The sequence below is a fragment of the Rhynchophorus ferrugineus genome, unplaced genomic scaffold (assembly GCF_030347505.1).
Source record: "Rhynchophorus ferrugineus isolate W39M unplaced genomic scaffold, kcgeb_rfMv2 rfM5, whole genome shotgun sequence".
In the NCBI taxonomy this organism is placed as follows: domain Eukaryota; kingdom Metazoa; phylum Arthropoda; class Insecta; order Coleoptera; family Curculionidae; genus Rhynchophorus; species Rhynchophorus ferrugineus.
This window is the reverse complement of record NW_027472584.1, coordinates 16,919,731-16,945,955: the sequence shown is the minus strand read 5'-3', so window position 1 is coordinate 16,945,955 and position 26,225 is coordinate 16,919,731. Positions and strand designations below refer to the sequence as shown.

The 26,225-nt window shown below is 30.1% G+C and overlaps 1 protein-coding gene across 4 annotated transcripts in view; it reads left to right on the top strand.

Moving 5' to 3' along the window:
* The window catches only part of LOC143197307 (agrin), a 507,226-nt gene that overhangs the window by 180,792 nt on the left and 300,209 nt on the right, over window positions 1–26,225 (top strand). For 3 of the 4 annotated variants that reach the window (XM_076405663.1, XM_076405662.1, XM_076405660.1), the window contains exon 4: window positions 24,688–24,726. In XM_076405663.1, the coding sequence (XP_076261778.1) occupies window positions 24,688–24,726 (39 nt within the window). Of the gene's footprint in view, window positions 1–8,675; window positions 9,301–24,687; window positions 24,727–26,225 lie in introns of those variants that run through there. The other variant, XM_076405661.1, reaches the window with a different exon arrangement.

Below are 26,225 nucleotides of genomic sequence, written 5' to 3'. Positions count from 1 at the left end.
TATATATATATATATATATATATATATATATATATTATAGGTTACTTTTACATTGGATTTACAATTGTAAAAAAGATTTTAATGCAGATATTATAGCAGTTTTCAGTTTTCCCTAAAGGCATACAAATTACTCCTCTACAGAAGCTATTCGTTTGACAAAAATAGTTTATAGAGTTATATCTGGATAATAATGTAAATATTAAAAGAACTGGTGCTTAGATAATGGCAATTTTGATCATTGAGTTTTATGAGCTGTGTAAGAAGATGTAGTATCTTGATGGAAAATATTAATAGTAATTTTCATAATAGCAAGAAGCTACAATAATCATCAAGTTTCTTGTTTTTTACAAGTATAGAGGTAATTTGGCAATCTATTTTCTCAGGTAACACTTTCTAGGTGTAATTTTTATGTACAACTTGTTTTATTCCGAAATATATTATTATTAATATATTTCATGTACGTTAAAACATCAACAGGAGTTTCAAATCTAAATTACAAATAAACTACAGTCATTAGAATGCTTATTACAAATGATACAAATATTGATAAAATAGGAAAGAAAATATACCAAACAATTATTAAATGTGTCACTAAACTATGACCAAAAAATGGTAGTTATATTTTTCTGCAAAGTGAAATATAAAAATCTTTACTTATATTATAGACCTGGTTTAAAAAGCTGATAAACTTTTCACTAATCTCTTGTATCATTTCGATCGATACTGTACTGTCAGGTTCTAATTAAAGGGCAAACACTATAAGTAATTTGATGTTCCTACACTTTTATAACTTTTTTTAGCGATAAGTCATATTGTAGGTGTGAATATATCACAGGTAGGCTAAGTTAATTTTTAACTGGTTAAATTAATCTTGCAAGAATATTAAAAGTATTCATGATACTTTTAATATGAACATAAAGTACAATTTGAATTTAAGTGAGAACACTAATCAAACGCCCACATGTACATATAAAGTTTAGTAAGTTTAGCTTGTCTTCAAGGAAACAATTTTAATTTATCAGCAGTAACACGTTAAATTGGTTGTTTTTTAATTACAAGAAGCGTTTGAGTTAATTTGCTCGTAGAATGCTTTTTAATAATTTTACAAAATATTTCGAATAAAACAATGAACTTCAAATAAATAATTTAAAACTAAACTCGTCTCATAAACATAGCTTTTACAAGAAAAGATATAGGAATGCTTTCTGGATCTTTGTGAAATTTCATGTTTAATGTTTAAAACATCAACTCCGAGACTTGCGAACATGCATAAATACATAAAAGCTCAGATCACCATATTCACCTATACATCCTGTGTTTTCACAAACGAATATATATATATATATATATATATATATATATATATATATACATTTTGTATATATGCAGGTATTTTAAGCGGTGGCTGTTGGTCTAATACCTAATGATACAACTGTTAAGTAAATAGTTTTTATATTTCTCTACATAAAATGGTATTTTTTGATTAAGTGTTACTGAGTTTTCAGGATATATAGACCATAATCATGGAGCGCTCGAAATTATATCACTAATTACTTTTGTTGTTTGGAGAGATCTTCTGTCGAACCCTATATATCACCTTGTTTCCGCTACGGTTTAAAGGTTTGAATGACCAAAAAAATTCGAAGACAGTGAATTGAAAGGCTTATTCGGCAGGCGTTTATAGTCAATGAAAAGTATCTGAAAGTAAGGTTAATGACTACCTTAGGAATTTACTGTAAATGCTATTTGAACCGTTTTAGAAACGCAACTATATTGACTGCCACGCAAAAGAGAAGAGTTTTCCTTTTGTGCATGTGATGGTATCAGCAAGGTGTAGCATATTACAAGTTGCTAAACCCGAATTAAAGTGTTACTGCAGATGTTCAAGGATATCTTCTTGAAGCTCCGTTGAACAGTTCCACTGAATTCAGCGTACTCACCACATAAAAATCGAGAAGTTTGCCACCTGTCCATATTGATGCAGGATGGGGTGTAGACGATTTCAAAATACTGAAATGTGATAACGAATACTGAAATTCGGGTAAAATAATAATAAATCAATATGTATTAGTCGAATTCGAGTTATTATGCTTTGTATTTGAAACCATACTGACAGGAAATTGAGTGATCTTATTTTAAGCAGTGTTTTTAAGAGTGTGTGTTACTTGTGGTTATTCTCGTACTGTTGAAGCTACTAGAGAGTTACGTTTGTTATGATTTAACATAATTTGTAAACACAACAAATTAATGTGTCCATTTTATCCGAAGGTATATTAAGCTGTGAAAGGAAAATACGAGATGTGACGAGATGATTTCGCAAACAACTTTTTGAATTTCAATTAATTTGATATCTGATGAACTCAGAACAGCTAACAAAAATTGTTCTTGCTTACGAACTGGTAGGAATTGTATTGTAGGAGAAAAGGCAAAGTAGAAAGCAGTAGGCAAGAGAGCAGAGCAGCAGATAAGAGTAGAGAGCGGTAGTAGAACAACGATAGCCATAGATGACAAATTAAAGATGAGCTCTCTGTAATGGTGACCTTCCAGAATTTTACATAAAATTATTACTAACTGAAAATAATATGACAGCTAGTATTTTAAATGTTAAATAGTGGTCTAAATTAGTAACGAACGACGGACTTTTATTTAAAAATGTAGGTAAAGAAATTATTCTTTTATCAAATAAGTCTGGTCTTTTATTAAATTTATTACTTTTCAATACATATTTTAGGTGAAAAATGTGTATAGAAGGTAAACATTATATTCAGACATAATGCAGCAATGAAAACATGTAAATAACGTTACTAATTAACTACATATATTGCCTAGATAGAACATATGGGATAAATAGAAAAAAATATGAATTATTAACAGAAGCTTGATAAATATTTTAAACCGCTGATAGATATTAAAATGTTTAACATTTCATTATAACTTCATATGATTAAATCAATAAAAAATGTAACTATATGACAATTTATTCTTTCTACCTTTTATCAATTATTTTAGTTATTTACTTTATGGATCTGTTTTGAGAAGTCAATAGTTTATTTAGTTACTATAAATACATTACTTTAATTTAATATCTATATTGTAAAAAAGAAATTGTCTAATATCGTTATTGTTTTAGTTAATACATATATATGTATTACTTCATTTAATATTCCATGTTTATGATTTTAAAATAAATGTAAAACCATATATATTTATATTTGATGCTCTGAAGTTGTTGCTGTTCTGAAAATAATCTTACTCATGATACTTTTGCTATAATATTCAGTGATGTTGTAACTTAAACTTATTAATACATTGTTGATTATTAAAATTTTATGGAAATTATATTTAGTAACATTTTATTTAAAAAAGTTCATTGAGCGTAAGTTCTTGAGATACGTTAGTTTGTTATATAATGTTATATATCAAATTTATTTTTTATAAAAAACTTTTAGTAATATTAACTTATCACTTTTAAGATATTCTCTTTTATCTATTATATGAGAAATAAGATCACTAGTTTAAATTAAAACTTAAAAGCAAAAGAAAGTTAAAATAATTATTTCAAAATTAAGTATTAAATGTATTAGTCAAAAAAAATACAATAAAAAAAAACGTCGACCCCGTAAACTGGAATAAAAAAATCCGAATTTTTTAACCCGGAATAAACTATTTGCTTAATATCAGAACTACTGATAAATAAAACATTCCTGGGAACAACTAAAACATCGGGAATGTTTGCATATCATTTCGAGCCTTCGAGAATACCAACGGCCGTGGTTGAAAATATTTTGTTGTAGTTTTTTTCTGGTCGAAAGGGTCAGGCTGGGTTTAAGCGTTTTGTGTTGAAAGTTTGCGGTAAGGTAAAGCTTGGGCAACGACTAGATGAAAAATACGAAGATAAATGATGGGAAACAGAAATAAGATTGATGAACGTGTCCGTAAAATTTCAGTCAGAACGCGAAGAACTGACGAGAAAGATACATATGCCGATTTTGATGGGACAGATGGGAGTGAGTTTACGGGAAACAGTTGTAGTTTTCGATCGTTATTAAACTCTAATATTGGGAAGTTGTGAAAGGAATGCTCGACTTTCTGTTTTTCAAGTTCAAGAGGGTCAACCACATATTTATTTAGTGGCGTTCGTAATATTAGAATCTTTACATTAATTTTGAACGGTATTAAATAAAAATTATCAAATTATTTGTTCATAATATTACGAATCACTTAGGATTCGGTACGGGTTAGTTTGTTAGTTAGACGGACATCGTTAGTTTTTATACCATTTTGAACATATTTATTTATACCTCGATACAAACTACAGCTCCGTCTAGTCTGGGGATGCCAAAAAAATATCGATATTTTTTTGACTGATATATCGATATCGATATAAATTATATTAACATAAAAGTACATTATATTAGTATAAAATTATATTATATTAATTTAATTAGATATATTTCTTAAACGATTAAGAAAATTTTTTAAAACTTTTTAAATTGGCACTTTTAAATAATCAAAATTATTATAGTTTAAATTAAATTTGTATTTTATGGATAGTATATTTTGGTAATTAATTCTAAATAGTTGCTCTAATATTGGCACATAATTGTAAGGGTTTATTAAAAATAAAATACCGACATAAATCATTTAATTAACAGCCCATCTCAATTTAAATGTATCTAACAACTAACCTAATTAACATTATAAATCAAGATCGGTACAAAAATACGTTTAAACCGCTAGAACAAAACTTTTACATTCTGCGTATAGAGTTATCTGAACTTAGAACTATTTTATTTCAATATGGTGAGAATTTAACGTTACCTAATGAATTAATTGAATAGGTCTGCACAATTATCTGATAGACAAACGTAATAAACAATTAACATTTGTTTTAAGCATAATTCTTTTTTTGAACAATTTTTGAACAATTACAGAACTAACCGCCAAACAACAGTTCACTATTAATGCAAATTATTTAGTTTGTTCTTTTACTGTCATACCTACACATGTGTATTTGCCTTCGTATGAATTTATTCCATGTCACTGGGTTGCTGGGTTGTTTGCAAAATCGTATGAATTCACTAAAACTTTTTCTAGTTGGTTACCACCCATACACCATCATTACTTCTAGACTTCATACTTCTTCAACTCCACTATCACCTGACATTAGTCCATGGACTTTTGGTGCCTTTTGGATCTTTAGGTATTATTTTTTGGACCTTTCCATTGGCATATCCAAATATCTTCCATCGGCGTTGCCATTAGTTGTATTATTACATGTTGAGTTCCTCAAGAAGTCGTTAAATTATGTGTTTTTGTTGAATCATAAATCCCTCTTTTATCTCCTCTATTTCCATTCCAAGAAAGCATTCTACTTCTGTTATACTATCCATTAAATTCGCTGTATTACTTTCGTATCCTTTTATTAATGCATCAGTATTGAATATTAACGAGTAATTACTAACTTTTGTGAACAAACAATAGTAATAATGTGGTCTCTCAAACCGTAACATATTCGTTACTTGCATTGTATCTTATGTGCCACCATTTTGGTGAATTTCTTACATACAGCTGAGCCAAACAATGCTTTATTTAATTATTGGTATCTTGTTTCAGTAACTGAACCCTCTGATTTCCTGATATAGATGTATTTATCTATAGTTCTATTTAAAAATACGATTCGAACGTCAATTTGTTATATCTTTCAATTCTATTGAATTGATATTTATATCAAAATTTTAATACTTTGGAACTAAAGTCCTCTCTATTAATTTGAATGGATTTTTCTCATACGTGTAACTATGGTTGGCCCCATGTTTCTAATATGATTCCTAATTTCTTTCCTTTTGGACTTACCATTGTATGTAAACATCCAGAAACAGCTGATTCATTAACTGCTAAGCTACCTAAAAATTATTTCAGAGTTTGAATTGGGTTTTCATCCAATAAGTCTTGCCGTTAGTTGTCTTTTTTGGTCCTTTAGGCCGTTCTTTGTCATCGAAAAATCACTACTTTTATATCGTTAAAATCTAAATCGACAATATAGTCATGACGTTGCAGTATTACCATAAACTTATGAAAGTATTTTAACCACTTTGACAGAAGATTTCTTCAAATTCAACAAAAGAATTAACAATAATACTATATGGAAAACTATTTTTTATGTAGAGAACCATCGAATTTAACAATTAAGTTCGATCGTTTAACAGTGTTTTACATTCGTACTTCGCATTTTCACCAATATATATCATTGATTGAAATACATGCAAATACTTATTGTTAATAAATACATATAATGACCTAATAATACTGTTATGCAAAATTTTCAACAATATAAACTGCAATATTTAAATATCTTTTTATTTCAAATATTTGGACATAATTTCTAACAGTGGAAGTTGTGATATGTTAAGGTGAAACTTAAAAATTACTTTATGTAGTTTCTGATATAATTTAATATGTATGGTAGAATGTTTATGCAACAAAGTTGATTATGTATTGCTGTTTCTACCATGTGCAGAATGGTTATTGCTAAAATATTTCATATGTAATGTTGCTGTGGGCGGTTTAGGCCAATGGGTATAAATTCAAAACCTTCTCTCTACCCTAGTGATTTCAAATTATATTTCAGACATATTGTACTATAAGATAAGTTTTTTAAAATATATATCAAAGTCCCCTTTTATCAACTAGGGGTTTATCTGGACTGGACCTACAGTTTAACGTGGGCTCCTAACTACGGTCCTCGGCATTAAGCCTAACGACTGGCGAGTGACCAATTTAAAAATCATCTCAAAAGACATCCGGCCTTACCCAGCCTGGTTACTGGCGTGACTGGGATCATTTTCCTTGTCGGATTTTACATTCTTGCCTAGAACAACCACAAATATTAAACAATCATAAACATACATTTACGACCATGCCCAACCAGGATTGTCGCCTTTACCACTGTACCACCAAGCCGGCAAAATTTATTTTTGTTATCCCAGTTGGTAGTTTGGTATTAACTTATTTGGTAGGTAAAACAAATGTGACATTTGGTTTTCAAAGGTGTTTAAAGTTCGGGATTATATTGTAAATATAAGTGTTATATGAGAAGTAATGTGTCCTGATGAAAACATTTTGACGTGTTATATATATTTTGTTTTTAAGATAAACACCTCTTAGATCGATACATTCAGTTTTATGTATTTTTGTCACCAAATTCCATCAAAAAATAGGTCAAAGTATTTAAGGAAATATTTATTTTAGTTGACCTCCTCTTTTGTAGTAAGTTCTTCCTAATCTAGCTATTTTCTAAATGATTTATTGAAACGAGAAAATATTTTTTAGATTCTGTACGGTGGTGTATTTAGAGGCTAAATATATTTTCTTAGGTAAATAATAAAGCCGTTTAAAAGTCATTACAAGCCTCAACATAATTAACTATACTTTCTTATTGACATTCAGGCTATATCTTATGTATACTAAGTCGATCTATAAGAGGCAAATGACAATAGCTGGTGGTTGACATATATAAAATTTTCCCATTTTTGTCATCTTCTTGGTTTCTATTTTGATGTATTTAGTAAAAAAATGTTGCTGATTTTAAGATTTGTATCTTTTTATTGATACAATGCCTTTCTTGTTGGGACTGACATATAATGTCTCTGTTTTGCAAATTTTATTCCCTAAAGAATAGAACAATGTCACGCACAAAATTGAATGACCTAAATACGATAATCAGATATTACTGCCTTCATTTTTATATAATTATGCTTTTTATGGTAACAAAAAAATTCATATTACGTATAATATTAATAAATAGTGGTTGGTTGTATTTTAATCACTGATATCTATTGGTGAAAATGCGAAGTATAAAAGTATAAAAGTAAGCTAATGTTAAACAAATCAACATAACTGTTAAATTCGATGATTTTGAAAATTGTCCACATAAGATAAAAGTTTTATATTTAATATTTTTAAGTTACTCAGTGTAAATAGTCTCTGATCATGTAAGACTTAAAATTGCATTTTCGCCATACACCCCTCTTGGCATTTCATTTGAAGACGTCGGCCGTCAAACTCATTTAGAAATTTATGGTGATATTACTCAGTCATATCACAGTTGCCACAGGTTTTGCCAATCAATGTAAAAGTAGCGATTTTAAAAACAAATTTTAATGAATGGCCAGAAACATCAATATAAAATACATACTAATAAAGTAAATATAAAATATACAAAACAAATAAAAAAAAAAAAAAATATATATATATATATATATATATATATATATATATATATATATATATACATATATATATATATATATATATGTATATATATATATATATATATATATATATATATATATATATATATATATATATATATATATATATATATATATATATATATACTTCCCACTAATAAAATCTAGCAGTTATTTTTTATATAAATACAAGTGGCTTATAAGGAATAATTGTTTCAGTGCATCTTATTTTACTATTAGAACCATTATATAAACAAATTTCTGGTGGACGTTATGTCACGACTTTCTTATTAATAATGAATAATATCAATACTAATTTAAAATAAACATTTTTACTAATACGTGTTTATTTTTCAGATTACTACCGCTATGTAACTGCTGGTCTACATAATGCTACTAACCCCCAACTTACAATTACTAACATATCATGCCCCCATCAAACGTAAATATCTTAGCATTGGCACGTAGGTGTTGTGCATGATGAGGCAGCATCCTTACGGGCATGCGCCCAACGCATCCCATCCGGCTGCCCATGTGGTCGAATCGTATGGAGTGTACCATGACTCACATCAGCCAACCGTCAACTATCACGACCCTCAATACGATCGTTATCACGATACGCACATAACTTACACGGATTCCCGTAGCATCGAGCGGCCTAAATATAACGAGCACGGTGACGGTTATTCGACACAGAGGGCGCATGTATCGCGGGCGGGAGTGGTAGTGAACGCGTCCGGTAATAGTTCGATCGTGCGCGGTTCGGCATCTGCGCAAGACAATAATACGGCGGCTACTGCGCAGGTTGTACAGAACGTTCATGGTAACGCGCAACAGGCTCAAAATTGGAATGAGACGGACGAAGTGGAGGGGGGTTTGTGTTGCGCCTGTCAAGATCAACGCAAAGTGCCGAATACAACAACCAACACTAGTGATGGCAGAACTTCTTTGTGGGCTATCTGGTGCAGGCCTACCATTTTATTATTAATGCTGGTTTTGGTGGCATCGATATTCGTACTAGCTTCTGGAATAATGCTTTATTACCACTGTACGTATCTGTGGATGTTGTAGCATGTTTTAATTATATCTAATTTTCGTAGATTGTTAGATTGCTTCAAATAATGTAATATGTTATCGGATTTTTTAATTGCTTTTGCACATAACACATTGGTTAGTAGGGGAGGTAGAGGAGGGACAGGCAGTTGGGGGATATAGGCTGCCCCCTTTTATTCTGATTTAATCATAGATTTTATTTTTTTCTTGATTTGGTAGTTTACTTTACCGACTGGCAACACTGTTCATTCATAGACTATCTGTCACTTTTGTCAGTTGTCAAACACAAAAACGTTTGAAGGTTATGCGCTCCTAAAAGTAAATATTTTGTTGCGATTTCGGATCGTAATAAAGAGAAAAGTAATGAAAGGTATGTGTATGTTCTATTATTTATCTATTGTATATTTACTATTCTATGAATTAAACTGAAATTCAAGCCTAAATATGTAGATTCAAAAAAATACCGGTAACCTATTTCGAAAATATATACAGAGGGAGTAACGAGCATTTGGACGCGCGAGTGGTTTGGGCATGCCCAATGCTCCTTCCTATTATGTTCAGTATAGAAGGATATTTAACTATTGGTTTATTTTTAATTACAGAAAGAAGCCATTTACATTTAAAAAGAAAGGTTTGCGACGGGAAATTCCTAAAGATTTAATATTACCAGCCATAGAAGAGGTATCAAAAGGATCAAAAATAAAAACAGATAAATATGAAATCCCTAGATCAAGTTTGCAACGGTATCTAAAACAGGAGTCTATAAAAGATTCTTCGCACAGATTTATAACCTCACAAATTTTCATCTGAAGATTCAGAAGAAGAACAAAAATTGTCAAATTACATGATAGTTTGTTCTAAAGAAAATTTTGGGTTGACAAAGATGATAGAAATTTTAAAATAAATGATTTCGTTCTTGTTAAATTTAATACAAAAAGGATTGTTGTGCACTATGTCGGCCAAATCGAAGGCATTTGTCCTACCATGGCTACAATAAAATTTATGAGGCTGAGTAAGATAAGAAAGACCTTTTTCTTCCTGAAGTAGATGACATAGCTAGTGTTCTTTTAGACGGCAATATCAAAGACATGCAATAAAACCAAACGTGGTAGCTCTAAGTACACATTTGATAGTCCTTTATGGGTTATACCCAATCTCAGATAAGTTAAGATACTGTTTAAGATGTTTTTTATTTGTTAACTTTTATTTTTGGTTTCGATTATTGATATAGTTTAATAATAGTTTATTTGTTAACTAATTTTTGAATTCCTTTATGGATAAAGTGATATATAGGCCGTGCCCAAGCCTCCCACAGGGTACGTCCAAGCCTTCCTACCATAGGGAGCAAGCCTTCCTACCATAGGGAGCATTGGGCACTTTTGACTTAATTTATAAAATATCTCGTAATGTTGAAGCTGATTGTAATTTTTAAGAAATCTCTTTAATTATATCTAGCCAAATGTGTGGTGCAATAAGAACTGGCAATAAAAGTTGATTATCTATAAAATCTGACTTTTTATGCAATAAATAGTGAAAAAGTGCCCATCCCTCCCCTACCCCTCCTAATTTCCCAGTTCAAGCAAGAATATTATGTTATATTTCTAGCTGTTGATGCTGATAATTATTTAGTAGAATAGTTGAACAAAATTTAACATCCACCTAATGCTAAGGTCACCATAATATTTCGACATGTCCACTGTTATTTTACTTTTCACTTTTTCTTTGTTGAGTTATTAAGGGGAATACAATATTGTAATTTTTTTATTACTTTTCGTGAGTCCACAATCTGCCCTATTGGCAATAAGTATTTCTTATGTCTATATTATATATACATGGCATGTAGAAAATCACTTCATTAAGCAATCTTCTGTATAAAATATTATCTTAATTAATTAGTCTTATTCTAAAGCTTATTCTACAGTCTACATATGTCCAGTAATCAGATTAGGTGGTGTTAAACGTTTTAGTCTACGCACTTCACTATCATGTCGCATATTTAGCTGATTAGCGAGTACATTGGGATGCACTGACACTTTTTCGAAGTACTTCACACAAACACGTTGAATTACACTCGTTATAGGTTCTAGAGGAATATCGCGTTGAATTACTTCATTTGAAATATAGTACGGAGCATCAACAATGGCACGCAACACCTTATTTTGGAACCGTTGAATGATGGATATATTAGATTTGCTAGCAGTATCCCATAGTTGGATTCCATATGTCCAAATGGACTTGAGTATAGACTCATACAGCAATACCTTGTTATCTAATGATAATTTGAATTTTGCGCCCGATGATTGATGCCCGTAAATTAATTCAAGAACGATTTTTTTTATATAAATGAATAATTAGAATTATATTTAAAATGAAAGATGTTAAATCGATGCGTAATGGTGAAAATAATTATGAATTGGATTGAAATTATCTACTAATTTGTCTGCCTGGTTGTGGATAATACTGATTGTGTCATCGGGCTCAACTGATGATAATGTACACGACATATAAGAATTCTAAAGTTCTTGATTCTTGATACTTATTATTTCTTTTTAATTCTGACTATATCTTGACACCCTTGACTTGATGTTATTTGACTAATTATATAATTATTTTGCTAATTCTGATTGGCAACTATATTACTCCGATTATCATTATCGATGGGTGGTATTTTAACGCTGAACCTTAAGGTCTCAACAACCCACAGGTACTTAGTTCAAGAAACATTTTTCTGTATCCCGATTCGTTCAGAATTTTGTGGAGGGAAAGAACTCCAGTTAGGAACTTATGGTTATAGCCGCCATAAGGAGTCTTATACCAGGCTCGTCTAGCTCCGGTACCTGATCTTCCATTATCCGGAACACTCGCAACGAGCCGATGAGATATCATTTTTGCTAGCCACGTGTTTTCTGTTTGCTTGGTGCCTTTCTTATCTTGGCCTAGCTTCACCAAACATTCAATACAATGCAATAGGTTATATTATCTCAAATGATAATTATTTTCTGATGTCACAAATATTTAAAAAAACAGTTAAATGGTCTAATAAATTAGACCCCTAAACTATACAAAAGAAAAAAAACAACCTGCTTTATACTGCTGAGCTTTTTATGAGAAATTTTATAAATTATCACATAATGTCAAATAAAGCGTTAATGGTAATCAAGATGGTCAAATGCTTCGAGCAATATTAGTGAAGAATATCACCAAAACATATATTTAACATCTTTTGTCAGCGTTGTCTTGCAAGATATTTTTAGTGATCTGAGTATATTTGTTACTTTTAAATAAGTAGTTAGTGGTACATTCATGTACACATATTCTCCATAACGACATCTCCAGTTTTTTATATTTAGATCATATCAACAATATATTTGTAACTATTTTTTTATATACATATTTTAAAGTTTCCTTTTACCAACTGGGGGTTTATCTGGACTGGAACTACAGTTTAACGTGAGCTCCGAACAACGGTCCTCGGCATACCGATTGGCGAGTGATCAAATGAAATTAATTATTTTACCATTAAAACAATTATATTTATCTGTTTTCTTATATGCGATAATATTTAATTTGTCCAATCTGTCAAATAATCAATAATATCTTTGTTGGTCTTTATATTTACGTTATATATATTATATTACGTTAACTGTAACTCGGGGAATAGATACGAGTTGGAGCAGAAATGTTCTAAGCTCTAAGTTCTAATCCAACCCTTATTGTCAATTTGAGCAACACCCCCAGTCCGATCGAGGAATTACTCCATGAACAATATATTTCTTTATAACTTAAAATATAAACCGTCTAGACAATATATCAGTTCTTTATGAACTGGAGTGATATCACCCTCCGCTGTTATTAACTGTTGGTGACCCCATATAACTTCGAAGTGCCATTTAACTCAATAAAAATAAACATTTGTTGAAAATTGTCTCACGATATATTACTAAAATGAGGTCCGATATACAGATACATCACGAATAGTAAATTGGAGAAGTACCGTCAAGTATCACCGTAAGCTTACTGGTGATGTCCAAAACTACTAACTAAAACTATCCGCAGCTTCAAACTATCCGCTTTCTTCCTCAGCAACAGTGTACTAAGCTAACAAACATTCATATACAGCGTTCCTTTCAATCAACCTTCTGAGCTCATTCATAAAAAATCGTTGAGACAGTAATTCTCTAAATTAAATCTGCCAAAATGAAAAAAAATATCAAAAACGAACAACTTGGATTTAGAGCCAAATAGTTGTCAATTTAGTGTTAATTCATGTAGTGCTCTTGGACATCACTAGGGATTTTGACAAAGTATGGCATCATGGAGTGTTATCTTGTCCAGAAATTAACAAATTCGCTTGAAAAATCCTTTGAGTTCTTATCTTGATCTTATTATAATTCCAATTCCAATCGGTAAATACGAGAATTACTTTAATTTTAAGTTGATAAAAAACATGCAACAACTTCAGGATGAAACTTGAGATATTCCTTATCTTCTGCAATTAGGATAGTTGTATTTCAAACCTTTTAATATATGATTGAATTATTTGTTCGATTTATTGAATTTTGCTAACATAACATTCAAGTATCGGTAGCTCACCCACTATTCAAAGATAGTCAAGACTATTTACTTACTGAGAAATGTGCTTCAATTATTTATAATAATACCGAAATAGTAAAAATATGTAAACTCGAAAATAGCAATGTTAATGTTTTCTATTTCCAAAGTTAATTTGGTATTGAGGCCCATCTTGCTGTTGAGATTGAATGGAAACTTGCAACGTTGAGAGGATTTTACTCTAATATTTAAATCGTTGTTTATTTTTAGGTACTCATATGGGTAAATTTGAGCAGATTTAGAACCTTGGAGGTTTATAGGCAATTTGGGATTTATAATTTTAATTAGAAACTTTAAACTTGTTAAATGGGGCTATCTACGTTTGCTTCACGTAATATGTATCTCTTTACTGGATTACTACAACATGCTGGCTTAAACTAACATTAGACTTAAACATGCTTTAGAAACTGAATACATACCAGATACCAAAATAATAATAATATGTAGTAAATAATAATATAACATAATAGATGAGTGGATCCAAAATAACCCATCTTTAGAACGCGAAATCCGAAGAGGAGTTTACCTACACTACTGTTATTCTCTCTATTTCTATACTATTATATATAAAACCCAAATATTGTAGTTAGTACAATAAATTGTTTAATTTATTTCAATTGTGTATGTCTATATCTGGAAAATGATTATTTTGTACTATTGTTATTAGTAAAATAAGTATAGAAAATTTATAAAATTATTTATTTAACTTCCCATGCCTAACACATGTATGGGGATAATTTTATTACTTACGCCACTTTTTCAAGCAGTGGACATCCAAATGAGGTGGTAAAACCAAAAAACCAACAAAATCGTTTTGAATGATCGAAAAGTGAAGATGCGTGTGTTAGCTAATAATGTTAAGATATCAAAAGGACGTGTTGGTTCTATATTGCACGAATATGTGACTATGAGAAAGCTCTGTTCAAAGTTGGTGCCGCGTTTGCTCACTGTTGATCAAAAACAAAAACGTTGATGATTCTGAGCAATGTTTGGCAATGTTTAAACGTAACAAACCGGAATTGTTGCATCTGTATGTGACAAGGGATGAAACAAGGATCCAACATTTCACCCCGAAATCAAAACGATCACATGAGTCGTCAATCAACGTCATCTGAGTGGGCAGCAACTAGTAAACTTCGTCCAAAGTGCCCGAAAGCAAAATAATTAGCTGGAAAGGTTATATTCTCGGTATTTTGGGACGTGCGTGGTGTAACATTGATCCACTATCTTGAGAAGGAATGTTTGAATATACCATCAACATTGAATATTTTATGGCGTTATTCAAGCGTTTGAAGGTTGCAAATAAATGACCGCATATGGCAAAGAATTTTTTTTCGTTTTATCAAGGCAGTGCATTATGTCACAAGTAAATCAAAACAATGGCAAAACTACATGAATTGATCTTTGAATTGCTCCCACATCCACAGTATTCGCCAGATTTGGCTCGCAGCGACAACTGGCTCTTCGCATAACTCAAAAAAATGCTAAGCGGTAAAAAATGTTGCTTGAATGAAGAGGCTGAGGCCTATTTTGAGTCAAAAGATAAATGGTTCTATAAAAGTGGTATTAAAATATTAGAGCGGCGCTGGAATGATTGTGTGGCTCTTGATGGAGATTACATTGATGAACAAACCCAATTTTGAATAAAAAAACATACGCATTTTCGTGTTTTCGCATATCAAAGTTCTTTAAATATAACATAACAGTAACAGTAATACGTCGCTGATTATCATATATTTCTTTAAATTCAACACGATAGTGACGAATGAGGTTGATCAAGGCACCATTTCACAAAGTTAAACTTTTTCTGTGTGCTACTGATTACAGTTATTCATAAATGTCATCTGAAATACCGTTTTAAATTCTGAAAATTTTTCAAATTTTTATAAAGCCTATGTGTTTAAATGTTTCCAATAATTAAATACATTGTGGAAAGTAGCGAAAAACCTGTTTATGGATCAGTTAAGACACTATAAGGAAGCTAATATAATAGAAACGAAAGGTTTGGTGTTTTTTATGTTGTTTGTTGTTAGGAATAATTCCACTTATGTATTAAGCAAGACCTTTTCCAAACGGCTAGCTGAACGAAGCCTTTTTCAACCCTAACCTTTATTTTTAATTCATGAACTACACATTTCTCGTAAACGAATTCCGAAATGTTGAATATTTTCTACTTGCTCGGTAAGAAATTGCTAAAAGCAAAGGATCTGTATCTATCAGCATTCGCTAGGGTATTTTCCTTTGTATTCTGTTTTTCGGTAATGCCAGATGTTATAGTCGAACACTTTACTAGTTTATAATTCAAATTATTGCATATACAAACTGAGTATGTTTAAAACTATGTCGATGGCTTACGTTACGATAAGGTGTAGCTTTAATTACGAGTAGATCTGCAGTATTATCTGCAGATAAAACGGACACATTAATTTGTTGTCTCTGAAAATAATGCAAAAAAACTCTTTAATAGTTATAGCAATACGAGAATAACTACAAGTAATACAAAATCTTAAACGACACTGTTTAAAATTAAATAAAACCATTTAATAATTTCTATACTTACCTTCTGAGTCAATACCGTTTCGAATATAAAACGTAAGGACTTGTCTTCCAACTTAAAATTGCCGGTATTTTGAGGTACATCGCTGCCAAATTTACTACACAACGTAGTCCGTAGTGGATTTCCGTACAACAGAAACGGCGAATAATTTACTGTATTAGAATTGGATCTGGTAGCGGGCGGCGGGTCGGCCAAGTCCAACGAAAATAGAACCTAAAATATTTTTTTATATATTACTGATCTGATGGCTATTCCCGATTGGTTGATTTTGACGTATTTCGTTTTATTGGAATTTATTTATTTGTAACGCATATCACACAAGAATTTTGGGCCTAAATTTCTGAGGATCTTTTCGCTTCATAAAGACATTTTTTGAGTACAATTTGTTTTCAAGGAGTAATCAGAAGGCACTTTGTCTAGTAAGTACGCTGGATGATATAGATTTGGGTTGTAAATGAGCGTACTTCACAGCAGTGGCCAAGCGTTGTCATACAAGTGGATGGCTTTGCGCCTGTAACTTGCTAGTGTTGGTCATTTTCGAAAAAATATGTCGTTAAATTTGTTTGTGTTAATTTAGCTTTAACATTTATAAATACAAAACAATACGTCACTGAAATCTCTTATATTTTTGCCTGTCAAGAGATGAAACTGCTATGCTGAAACTATTCTAGAAGACATTTTCTCTCGATTCGTGCGGTAGCCATTTTTCCACTGTTTGGATTTTTCCATCAATTTGATTCATCAATTACTAAGGTGTTGAAAATTTGATGTGCGTTTTAGTCCAGTAAGTCTTTGGTTTGTTCATTAGTTGTTTATATTCGCATTTTTACTAATATTAAAATAAATACAAAAGTACCTAACATTTTGTTATTTAAATCAAATTATAAGCAAAGTATATTTTTAAGTTTCATGATGGCTCTATATGAATCACATGAATAATTCTCATATACTTTAGTGATATTTAGTTTATAAATACATCAGAGCTACTTGGAACTTAATTTCATCCGGTTTGTTTTGGAAATTGGATAGTAAAGCATAATAAATAAGAAAATTGGATATAATGGATGTCCGGATCTAAAATAATCCATCTTTAGAATACGAAATCCGAAGTAGAATTTACCGGCACTATTGTTGTTCTCTCTTTTCCTATATTACCTTGAACCATTTCAGAGAACCTTGAAATCCATATATTGTAGCTGATGTAACAAACCGTTTAATTTATCTTAAGTGCGTATACCTGGCAAATAATTCTATGTTGAAGCTTCTACTGTATTTTAAAAGTTCCAGTTAATGCAAAAAATTTGAATGGTTTACATCCAATTGTAATTTAACTTAGAGTCATAATTTGCCATCATATTTGCCACATCTCCACCTAAAATTCCAATAATTAATTAATAAATAAGTTTATTATCATTTTTCGTATGTCGAAACATTTTTTTCAACGTTACTAAGTGATATTTATGATATTTTATTTAAATATAGAGACATTTTCCTATTGTAATTTTGTTATTTTATTAAGTTAATTGATCTTAAATACTTTTTTATATCATTTACAAGCCCAGATGCCAATTTAACACATATTATGTATAAGATTTCTGAAGATTCTCATAGGTAGAAACTATAAGAAGCGCCTGATATTACTTAATATAGAATATTTTTATTTACTGTTTTAGCTGATTAAATTTAAGTTATTATAAATAAATGTTTTTAGCTTATTTTATATGTTTATCTAGTTTTATACAACAATAAAGAAAAATCGAAAAACTTTATTATTTAAATATCAAAGCAGAAATGTCGTCCGTTTTGCGCATACTTCGGCAGGAAAATGTTAAATATTCTCTGTTTTCAACTTTAACTTGACGGAGAACTTGGCTCAAAGCTGGACCCTTATCTCCATTAAGCCTTTCAATAAATTATGTTTAAAATGGTTTAGGATTGTTCGCTTTATAATTACTTAATAAATTTACTGTTAAAGAGTATATCAGTGATATTATATAGTGTTACAACAATGGGCATTCTTCCAAGAAATGTAACTTGGATATAATAGTTTTATGGATAGCCAGGAGTGAAAAAGGGATGAATCGATCGAATAGGGCGAGTGGTGAACAATGAATTGAATTTCCTATAAAAAGTCAAATATCAAAATTAATGTAATAACAAAATAGAGTTATCGTTTTATAATTCTAACCTGTTGAGACACTAGCTTCAAGCAAAACAAGTATAACACTTAACACTCCTTGTTGATAATTTGATCCTGCAGAATGAATTAAATGTTTTATTTCACTCCTCAATTCCCCTTCGAGAGACGTATATTAAGCAGAGCTAGTCTATTTTTCTATACCTTTTTCTTAGAACGATTTCTTTAACATAACCTTGAAATGCTTTGAAACGTTTTGAAAAGTTGCTTCACTTACACCACTGTAGCTTTACTCTCATAAATGTTAGCTCACGGAACTATCGACTGAAAATTGTAGAATTAGTTGTTAGTGGGAAAGCAGTCGAACTAGTCGATAGTAACAAAACTAGTGACTGATAATAGTAATTGCAATATGTCAAATGCTCACTTCGTCTAATTTTCTATTCGTGATAACAGACGAAAATGTATCAATGCTTTCACGTACTAATTTAGAAGCAGAAGAGGACGAAGATAATTGTTTAATTCTCTTGGCTGTATAGATCACTTAATTTTAAATTGGCAAGTGGCACTGTGAAAAAACGAATGGAATAATGATCCCAAAATATTTAATCGTATTTTGATATTCGGTAACAATGATATAATATAATAAAAGTAATTGGTTTATTTTTATTTAGGTCCAACAGGTTCTTACTTTTTTTTTTCAACAGTGCCATAAGTAAGACAGAGATCTACATATTTTTTTCCAACTTTCTTTGGAAAAGAAAAGGAAAGAGATAATTGAATGAGATAATTGAATAGATATGAATGATGTAACATTATTTTTATATTTTATATATATAACTTGATTGTGAGGAATGCAGTAATGACCACTAAATATTTGTAACGCATCTTTTCAATTAATATTTATTAACTATTTGACCATCGCAAACTTTCTAAATAATAATTGTATTTATCGTTAATAAGGAATATTTTATTATCACAATATTATTATTCCTTAAATTCAACTCTAAATTCACCTGGACGTCTTGGCTTGAGTGTTAGTTTATAGTTCGAAAGAGTGTCAGTTCTTCCTAATTTAACAGTTAAAAATAAAATACGTAGATTAAAGCGTATAATACCATCTCACTTGTCGGCTTGGTTGGCGCAGTGGTCAAGACAACAGGACGGTCCTCCTACTTTTGCGATAGTCACGGTTTCGAATCTTGCTGGAGAATGGTCTCAAATTTACGTTTGTGATTGTCCAAAAGACAAGAGAGCAAAATTTGATAAGGTAAATGATCATTCACGTCAATAACCAGATTGGATAAGACCGTAACTCTCCTGAGATGATTTCTAATTTTGTAACTAGTGAATCAATAGGCTTAATGCCGAGAACCATGTTTCGGACCACACGTCAAACAATAGATCCAGTCGAGCTAAATTCTAATTGGTAAAAATGGGACTCTAATATAAATTATCTGACCTGATTAAGAGATTGGTTTGAGGAAGAGTAGCCTGTGTATATAGATTAGGAGAAGAAAGAAGAGTCTTCACAAAAATTTTGTAGATGAAATCACTTACTATTGTGATTTTATTCGTGTCGTGTTATAAAAATTAGTTCCAAGTTCGTAATATTAACTTTATAAACTTATTATACAAGATATTCTTTATGTAGCAATCTGCTTTACCTTTTTTATCGTCCAAACGTAACTTATTAATAAATATATTTGTTCAGTGATTCTTTTATACAAATTTCATGTATTTCTGTCTTAATTTTATTAGCTGACAATTGGGATGTAGTTTTATATCGGTTGATATTCTTCAAGAATTAGCTAACCAGCTGTCCAAAGTATCGGGATTGATTACGAAAATGTTAATTTTATTAGGTAACATATAATCTGGTATGCATTTAACAACTCTCGTATAAATCCCATAACTCTGTTTTATATTTTATTTGGTTCTCCCATCGAAATAAAAAGCTACAAGACGCCATGATGTATTATTAAATAAAACAATGATTATATAAGGCGCTCGAGCATAAAAATTTATATCTTCATATCGACTTTACCCCCTAAAAATGGGGCCGAAAATATTAGCGTCAGAAAAGGTATCTATCATGTTCCTTCATTGCTTTGACATATAAAAATTTAAAAGCAATGTGGATAAGGAATGTTTATTTCGTTTTTCGTCCATATATCTGCTTCCTCGTGAGAAGATAAAATTAGCATCGAAAAAAATGAAACAAGCGAGAGGATATTCTTTATGTGGGGGTGTAAAATATATAGATGGGTTTGTAAAATTCAGAAAAAAATATTATCATTTGCAACTATTATCATATCTAACATCGTATATACCTAAAAAATATTTTATAAAATGTGGAATGTATTATTTGGTTACGATGTGGATGGAAAAGGTCGCCAAATATATCAAAGGAAATAATTATTCGTTTCTCAGATCACTTTAATATATTGCATCGAAAACTTCTAGAAATCAAATTATAAAATTGTCTTGCTTACGATGTGACTAACATAACCAATGTGCTTAGCTAGCTTATTTTCTTGTTTAACTTACGTACCCAAATTAGCAAAACTTAAGCGATTCCATTTTGTTTTTCAAAGATATATCAATTATTCATTTACTTCATTTTCATAATATAATTTTTCGTTTATTTATTTCCTTTGTGCAGCTTATGCTGGTCATTAAATTTTAGATTCTAAATATATATTATTTATATATTATATATTATGCTTTTCACGGATGATACATCAACTGCTTATATGACGTTTTACAATATGTAATTAACGAGGCAGCCTTATTGGTACATATAATTTCCCTGGCTTTTTTTATTGATTATATAATATTTTTTAATATTTGTTAAGTAATTTTTTATATTTTTTATATAAATATATGTCCATTATTTTCTTGAAACAGTTCAGAAGAAATAATAACTTATATACTATAGAAAGATTTCTATAGACTATAGAAATATAGTCCTTAATTCATCGTCTAGAAATATGGGACTAAGTCACCCAGCTTGTGTCTAGGTTTTGGAAATAATGTCATATAATATAGTTTCATAGTGATGCGATCTGTTACAAGGTACATTTTGATACGGGTAACATATATATTTTTACTCATTGGTGAAAATAAATAAGCCAGTATGATGATATATATATATATATATATATATATATATATATATATATATATATATATATATATATATATAGATCTTTTTTTATATTTTGAGAGAAGCTGAATAAAAATTATTATGAAAATAACTAATTACCTGTTTTCATGATATACCACCAAATAAATGTTAGCCTGTTACACGTCTAGCTATTTCAACTTTCAACAATCTATTTTTGTGTTAAAGTGAAATATTCCTTAAATTAAAATGCCACGGCATTTTTTAAAATTATTTGAAATTTTACATTATGAATATAATGGCGGAATACAAAAACCATGATTTTTACGCTTGGCATTGTCATAGTATCACCAACGCCTGAAAACAGTTGATTCATCAATTACTAATCTGCCTGAAAGCATTTCGAGAGTTCAAACATAGGTCCTCGTTCTCTTTTGACTCTCCAAGCAGTTATTTTATACCAAAAACGAGTTTTTAGAAAAGTTTTTAAAGGTATTGGATGGGGAGGATTTATTCAAATTAAACAAAAAATATAATGAATGCGATTATGATCAAATTCTGTATCCACTGAATAACTGATAATAATACATAATACTAAATAGAAAATTGTTATTTTGTGTAAAGGAATGTAAACCATTAAACCCTTGTTTACATTAACACTTCGCATTTTCAACAATAGATATCATTGATCAGAATACACGCAAGCACCTTATAGTTTTGAATACATAGAAACGAATTACCGAAAATATATTCGTTTTTTCATTGTCCGTATTCAAATCGATAAGGTATTTAAATTACCCATAAAATATGTTTGGAAGCGACATAACATATTTATTGTATAACATAAAATACGGAGGCATAACAAAATCGAAAATTCCTAGTATAATCATAACTAAATCAGAATATTAATGAAATTGCTGCTCTTCCATGAGTAACACCTTTAGTTTGAAGCCATTAATGATTACCATAACAAAACCTAGTAGCATATTGAGGAGTTTCAAAGGAAACTTGGGCTGGTATAAATATTGTCTATATAATTATGGAGGTAATATTATATAGCTATATAGAGAGTATGTTTACTATTATATCGATATCAGTAGGAAAGCTAAATTATCCTTCAGATATTAAATATCTTATAGGTTATTTAATAAGGAAGCTAAATTAATACAATAACACTGACATAAAACAAACAAAACAAATAATGGATGACTAAGATGAAGATTAATATAGATACGTTATAATTGAAAAGATAACAGTTGTTTGTTATTTTATAATTAGAAAAATGCTTAGTAATATAGTTTATTACATTCTAGTTCCAGGTTTCAAAGAATTTTCCTACATATTTACAATATACATAAAACATTCCGTGTTATTTAATTAATTGCTAAGTTTAATGAGTGTGAAATAATTTTAAAGGATTTTTTATATTAGTATCTTACATGCATTATGCTTATTTTTTAAAACATTTTTTTTCACTTGAAATAGCATTTACGGAGAAAAACTGGTCGTCTTCAGGATTTGGACATATACAGATTATTTCCTCTCTTCTTTCACTAAACTAAATTAATGCGCAAAGACGAGTTGTTTATTCAATTAATAATATAAAAATATATAGATATAAAGACGTTAAATCAATACGTTATGATGAAAAGTATTATGAATTAGATGGAAATAACTTACTAAATCGTATGCCGTTTTGGGTAATACTGAATCATCGGACCCAAATGATTATTACACACAAGATACGAATTCTGCTTTTCTTATTTCATTTTTCATCATCATTTTGATAATTCTGTTATGTCTCGACATATTACTGCTACTGGTCTTGGTTCAATTCTTATCAATTTTTCTACCAATTCTTTCTTGCCAGATCTCTCTTGTCAACTTTTTCTGGTATTCGTTCCATTGTCTTGCAAAGTTTGATTCTCGTTGTCGATTCACCGTCTTTTATCCCTGAAGTTCCTCCCTCGGGTTCTTGGTGGTCCACAATTCGTTCAGAATAACGGGGTGGGAAAGATTTTTCCAGCTAGGAACTTCTCACGCAGAGCGAAAACGTGCGTTTCGGACTCGAAATTTCAACGACCTGGGACCTTCTTAATGTTTATGGTTATAGGCTACATAAAGAGTCTTCTACCAGGTCTAACTTCTGGCACTCTTACTTTTGACTCTAGTCTCGGTACTTGAACCCCGGCTATCCGAAACACTCGACAAAGAGCCGATGAGATATCCTTTTTATTGGACTTTCTGTTCTGTTTATTTGGTGCCTTGGTTGGCTTAGTTTCACCAGACATTCGATGCAATGTTTTATGTTGTTTCAAGTCATAATTCTTTTCCCTTGTCACAAATATTACGAAAAATAGTTAAATGGTCTAATATATTAGGAAATAAAGAATATGACAATTTTCGAAAAGTTAAATTTAAACGACTTCCTTAAATATAAATAACTATAATTGCGTAGCAACAATTAGTGTCTGTTAGTGTTATACTAATGGCGGTGAGTAATACCTTGAAATATATTAACTTTATGAGAAATTTTTTTCCAAATTATTTCAAAACTTTTATATTAGTAATTGTTATTGACTTACTTGGACTGGAGATGCATAACATGTAACATTTATATAAGTTAATATTAATAGGATATACCAAGTTATCATTATTTCAATTCATGTCAGATTTAAATGTAATTTAACCAGAGAACATTATAGAATGAACATTAAGCCGCATGTTCATAATTTTCGTTCCAGAATATTTCTAACCGCTTCTTCTTCGCAAAGTGATTTTGAATAACGTTTAAAGTCATCCCCAATGGTGTCAAAATATGTTCAAAGTACTAATAATAATCATACATTTTCACGTAAATGTAGTCCATTGTTATTCTTTTCTTTGTTTTTTTATAATGGTATATTATTTAATACTCAATACATCTTTCTAATAAAACATATTTTTTCAGATATTCATCAGTACGGGCCTAGAGTGAATCAAGCTCCTGGTAAGTATAATGAGATAATTGAAATATTTTCTGTGTGTTTTTTATTCTACGTACAAAATTTTTATCGATTAACAACTACAACCTAACTGTTCATAGTCACGACAATCAGTCATTAAAATAAAAATAGATTTTTGTACTCGATAAGGCTGAAAACTGTTCTAGCTTCGAATAAATAAATAAGTGTGAAGGGCATGTTAACGAAATTTGCTTTTAAGCAAATTGAGTATATGGAACAAGTTTTTTTCTATTTCCATCGGCACAGAATTAATGGAGTATTTGATAGGGACAAATTTCAGGTACCCTATCGGGCACAATAATAAACAAACAGATAAAGTGTGGTATTAACTATAGATTGTCTATTACTTGATTTTATTTGATCGTTTAAATTATATGTCGATATTCAAAGCCACAATATACAGTATAAAACAATGAAATAAAACAAATTTATTGTGACGTATCATTAAAAATATTATTGATTTTATCTAATTTAAAGAAATAAGTTCAATAACTTAAAAATCACATTACGGGGTTTGGTTGGTTTAATATCCAGGTGGGATATTAGGATGTTAAGACTTATATTAGAAACTTATAATGAATGTATATTTTCTATTAAAGAACTTTTGTACATACGTCATTTAAATTTGTGATCACAAAACGTCGCAATGTTGCCGTATAAATTCTAAGTTTTAGTTCAGTTTGGCATTGACATACAAAAAAATATAATCTAAATATAATAATTAAACTAAAATACTGCTATAATATATTATACAGTACATGTAATGTATATATTATCGAATGACTTAAAACTACTATTAAGTACACAGTTATAAGTTTGTGGGTTAGGATTGTGTTTTGATTATATTTACTTTGAACTCATTTCCATACCACCTATGAATTATAGTTCTAGGCGCGTTTGTATTTGTAATCCCCTAGAGGCATAATACACCTAATATCATATAATAGCATGATACAATTGTATATCCAAGTAATATATTTTATTTTAGTTGAGACGCTTAGTTCTTGTGTCCCTTGGTAGAGTATTTCCTTGTAAAAACATTTTGATATCACTGCATTTCTCCTTCGTTTGTTCTGTTAATACCTGTATACATCTTTCTTGATAATACTAAATTTAATTACTGCATTCTCCTTAATGCATTCGCCATATCTGTAAAACAGCTAAAATTATTTCTCTTCTTATATATTTAAACCAAATGCTCATGTATATTCTGAACAATTACACATTACATTACATATATGTGCACAAAAATCTTTTACCCTGTGCAATAACATTTCCTAAAGTTATTATATATTAATTACATACTGACCTTTACTTGTTTTTACTCTCATCACTCTGGGACAGTTGGGTATAATCCCCTTCTGAAACATCCATGTTTCACCTAAATACATAAATTGAAATAATAAGACTTCCTTAATTTTATTATATGCTTTTAAAAATTGTATTCTTTTAAAAGCCATATCCGGAAGTTCCATTGGACCTC